Source organism: Pseudochaenichthys georgianus, chromosome 7 (genome assembly GCF_902827115.2).
Source record: "Pseudochaenichthys georgianus chromosome 7, fPseGeo1.2, whole genome shotgun sequence".
In the NCBI taxonomy this organism is placed as follows: domain Eukaryota; kingdom Metazoa; phylum Chordata; class Actinopteri; order Perciformes; family Channichthyidae; genus Pseudochaenichthys; species Pseudochaenichthys georgianus.
The window spans coordinates 3,328,774-3,333,859 of record NC_047509.1 but is presented as its reverse complement, the minus strand read 5'-3'; the positions used below and the strand labels follow the sequence as shown (position 1 = coordinate 3,333,859).

Sequence of the window (5,086 nt, the reverse complement as noted above, 5' to 3'; positions counted from 1 at the left end):
TTACTAACTACCTACCTAACTAACTACCTAACTAACTAACTACTAACTAACTACCTAACTAACTAACTACCTAACTAACTAACTAACTACTAACTAACTACCTAACTACTACCTAACTACTAACTACCTAACTCACTACTAACTAACTACTAACTATTATATATATATATATATATATATATACTAACAATTGAACATTCGTAAATGAGCAAGAAAGACAATAACACTTCCTGTTCTGTTTCTGAGATAAACTATTACTATATAAACACGTGACTCTCGCATGAACATTGAGTTTTATGTTTTAATTTTGCTAGACAGACAGACAGACAGACAGACAGACAGACAGACACACAGACAGACACAGACAGACAGACAGACAGACAGACAGACACACAGACAGACACACAGACAAACAACAGACAGACAGACCGACAGACAGGTGTGCAGTAAGAAGGCAGTATGTAGACAGTAGGTAAGATGATCTACAAAGAGGAAGACGAGGAGGAAGACTCACAGGGTTCGGGATGACGAAGGTTTCTTGATTCTCGGCCACTTCTTCCTCTCAAACATCCTGATGCAACAAACACACATCGTGTTACACACACACACACACACACACACACACACACACACACACACACACACACACACACACACACACACACACACACACACACACACACACACACACACACACACACACACACACACACACACACACACACACACACACACACACACACACACACACACACACACACACACACACACACACACACACACACACACACACACACACACACACTCTCTCTCTCTCTTTGCCCCACCACCAGCAGCCATCAGCTCCAACAGGAAATCATGCAGCATTCAAAGCAGGAAAACACAATGTGTGTGTGTGTGTGTTTTAATGTGAGTGTGTGTGTTTACCTGTAGTCATCAAAGCTGCCATGGTCCCGCCCTCCTGCTTAAGAGAGACTCTGATTGGTTAGTGAGCAGAGGTTTTGTTTTGACAAAACAATAACTATAGAAAGGGCTAAACTTGAACTAAATTACTACCTAGTTTCAAGCTTCACACTATACTAAAATTGAGAACTACCAAGAAAGTAAATGGTGTTAAATCTAAGAGAACAAGGAAAGGCAAACATATCAATTGAGGAATAAAGCACCTTTGTCCATGTGTGTGTGTGTGTGTGTGTGTGTGTGTGTGTGTGTGTGTGTGTGTGTGTGTGTGTGTGTGTGTGTGTGTGTGTATGTGTGTGTGTGTGTTCTCCATGAATCGCCACCTTGCCGTGGTGGAGAACCTTGAGCAATGCCGTCGGGAGCTTTTTAGCTCCTGGTAGGGTCACCCATGGCGGTAAGGTCGAGGGGGAGGTCCCAGACAAAGGGCGATCCAAAGACCTCAACGGTGGAAGTGGCGAAGGATGATACTCTAAGTCACAACGGCACTGAAGGCGGATGAAGGCTGCAACAGAGGGTGGTCTCCATTCGTCATGGATTCCATGCCATTGGATTCAGGCCCCTCTCTGTCAAGGACCGTGTGGTGGCTGCAGACGCATTAGTCTCCTTACGTTAAAAGACGTCACGCGCAGGCGTCCTCCCGAAGGGAACCTACCCATTTTACATCCTGGACAAAGACAAAGTCCTGTGGCGTTCAGGGAGTGGTAAGGGGGGCAGGACAGTGAAGTCTGGTAGTTCCTAGTCACAACCTGGCACACAGGCGATGGGTCTTTGATTCAGTCGCTAAGCTCTTGGACCGAGGCAGAAAGAGATTCTCGGCAGCTGCACCCATGACTGAGCAGCCCCTATTCAGGGTCCACTCTGCTCACCCCAGTAGGGGAGGGGGTTAGAAAAGGTACCCCAAACATAGCCTGCCTCACAAAATCCTGTCTGGAATACCGCATCCAGAGGGATCACCATTACGCGGTCAGAAACAAAAAATAAAAGAAAAACATTTACATATTGGAGCCTGGAATGTGCGGACCCTCACGGACAACCAAGCCAGCGATCGACCTGAAAGGTCATTTCCAGAGAGCTAGGGAAGTTCCAGATCGACATTGCAGCGCTCTCCGAGACCCGACTGGCTGATGAAGGGCAGCTGAAGGAGGAAAAAGGCTTATGCTTTCTTTTGGAAAGGAAAGCCTGCAAATGAGCCACGAATCCATGGTGTGGGTTTTGGGCTATTAAGAACTGCCTCATCAACCACCTCCATGAACTCCCTGTGGGCATCAACGAGCACCTAATGACCATACGTCTGATGCTTGCCAGCAGTCAGATGGCCACCGTTATTAGTGCCTACGCCCCAACGCTTGATGCACAGGATGAAGTAAAGAAGGACTTCCATGATGACCTGTACACAATTCTATCTGAAGTCCCGAAGGAGGACAAGTTAATCCTGCTTGGAGATTTCAATGCCAGAGTGGGACGAAACCACCACCTATGGAGAGGCACGCTGGGGAGAGAAGGGGATGGAAACACAAACTCCAATGGCATACTGCTAACCAAGTGCTCAGAGCACAACCTGGTCATCACCAACACACTTTTCCGTAAAAAAAACAACTTCAAAACATCATGGATGCATCCTCGCTCCAAACTATGGCATCTCATTGATTATGTCATTGTCCGCTCCAAAGACCGCCGTGATGTCCTTAACACCAGAGCAATGACCAGTGCAGACGACTGCTGGACTGACCACCGCCTCATTCGCTCCATCATGTCTATCCGCTTAATGCGGAAAAGAAGGATGCAGAAAAGACAGAGCCGGCCAAAGCTTAACATTGACCTGACACCACCTACCAACAACAGCTGCAGGATGCTCTTAGCGCAGCCTTGCCCAGACAGTATTCGGAGCATACTGAAAAACACTGGGGCACACTTTCTATTGCCATCATGAACTCCTGCAAAAACATTCTTGGTCAAATAAAGCGGAGACATCAAGACTGGTATGATGAGAATGACACCCGAGATTCAGCAACTCATTGACATCAAGCGGCAAACTTTCATCACCTGGCAAAATAACATCCACTGCAAGGTGAAAAGAGCAGCCCATGCCAAAGCCAAGGCAGCCGTCCAAACGCAAGTTAGGAAACTGAAGAACCAGTGGTGGACAAAGAAGGCTCTGGAGATCCAGCAGCTTGCCGACTCTGGTGATACAAGAGGATTCTTTGATGCCACAAGAGCGGTATATGGTCCCAGCTATCGCTGCCTAACCCCCCTTCGCTCTAAAGATGGGCTCTTGCTTCTGAAGGACAAGGATGCAATAGCAAACAGGTGGAAAGAGCACTATAAGGACCTCTTAAACAGGGACACCATTCCTGAGATGGAGGCTCTTGACCAACTCCCTCGACAGCCCATAGTTGAAGGCATGGGAGAACCACCCAGCCTGGGAGAGGTGCTGGATGCCATTAAGAATATTAAAAACAACAAGGCTGCTGGGCCCGACGGCATCCCAGCAGAAGCCCTGAAGAAAGGCGGACCCGATCTTCTTAAGCACATCCATGCCCTGCTTCTCAAAATCTGGGAAGAAGAGGAAATCCCTGCTCAGCTTAGGGATGCCTTAATTGTCTCCATATTTAAGAAGGGAGACAGGGCAGACTGCGGAAATTACCGTGGCATTTCTCTCTTGTCCACCATAGGGAAAGCCCTAGCTCGGGTGTTGGCCAACAGACTCACCCCCCTGTCAGAAAGCATCCTTCCTGAGTCTCAGAGTGGATTTCGCCCAAACAGAGGCACTACAGACATGATTTTCACTACTTGCCAACTGCAAGAAAAATGCCGGGAACAAAATCAACCATTATACTTGGCCTTCATAGACCTCACCAAAGCCTTCGACTCAGTGAACCGTCAGGCCCTCTGGCTGGTACTGGCAAAGATTGGCTGCCCAGAAAAATACGTCCGGGTACTGAGACTGCTGCATGACCATATGTCAGCCGCAGTACTCCGTGGCAGACGAAACTGAACCCTTCCGGGTCGACACAGGAGTCAAACAGGGATGTGTCATCGCTCCAACGCTATTCTCCATCTTTGTTGCTGCTATCCTACATCTCACAAGCAAGCATCTTCCCCAGGGAGTCAACATCATGTACAGAACTCACGGCCAACTCCTCAACATCAACAGTTTCAGGGCTAATGGTCAAACCGTCACCATATCGATCATGGAGCTGCAGTATGCGGATGACAACGCCCTTGTAGCCCTCTCGGAAGAAGACCTACAGGGTATCATATCAGCCTTTGCGAAAGCATACAAACAGCGTGGTCTAGCCATCAACATAAAAAAGACCCAAATCCTCCACCAACCACCACCAAACAGCAGTACGCCTGTCCTACCCCCAAACATCTCCATTGACAACATCAGACTGGAAAATGTGGACTACTTCCCATACCTTGGCAGCCTCCTATCATCAAAAGCTGTTGTTGATGATGAAATACACCATCGCCTCAGCTGTGCCAGTGGGGCTTTCTCAAGGCTAAGGAAGAGAGTCTTTGAGAACCGTGACCTCCAAGCAAAGACCAACATCTTGGTCTATAAAGCTGTGGTGCTCCCCACTCTTCTGTATGGATCAGAAGCCTGGACCACATACAACAGGCACTTAAAGGCACTTGAGGCATACCATCAGACATCCCTCCGAAAAATCCTCAGGATTAGCTGGGAGGATCGGCGCACTAACACCAGCGTCCTGGAGGAGGCTGACATTCCCACCATCACTGCCACCATTGCCCAAAACCAGCTCAGATGGACTGGCCATGTTATCCGCATGCCTGACTGTCGCCTCCCAAAACAAGTCCTTTATTCCCAGCTTGTTAAAGGGAAACGGGCCCTGGAGGCCAAAAGAAGAGGTACAAAGATAACATAAAAACAAACCTAAAGAAGTGCCACATAGACCTAAACGCTTGGGAAGACATGGCAACAGACAGGGCGACCTGGAGAGACCTTGCCCGTGAGGGTGCTGCACTATATAATGATGACCTCTGCCATGCTGCACAAGACAAGCGCAGACTCAGGAAGGAGAGAGCAACCACCAAACAGGTCCAACCCAAACCCTCCACCACCACATTCCCCTGTCCACACTGCACAAGAATAATCGTGTCC

At 48.3% G+C, this 5,086-nt stretch overlaps 1 protein-coding gene across 3 annotated transcripts in view; it reads right to left on the bottom strand.

The window, feature by feature from the left end:
- Nucleotides 1–495: 495 nt before the first annotated feature.
- LOC117448995 (extracellular sulfatase Sulf-2-like) overlaps nucleotides 496–5,086 on the bottom strand; it is a 23,184-nt gene continuing 18,593 nt past the window's right edge. For 2 of the 3 annotated variants that reach the window (XM_071203597.1, XM_071203598.1), the window contains 2 exons: nucleotides 928–964; nucleotides 496–571 (listed from right to left, as the gene is read on the bottom strand). In XM_071203597.1, the coding sequence (XP_071059698.1) occupies nucleotides 511–571; nucleotides 928–964 (98 nt within the window). In that variant the 3' untranslated portion in view covers nucleotides 496–510. The remainder of the gene's footprint in view (nucleotides 572–927; nucleotides 965–5,086) is intronic. The other variant, XM_034086307.2, reaches the window with a different exon arrangement.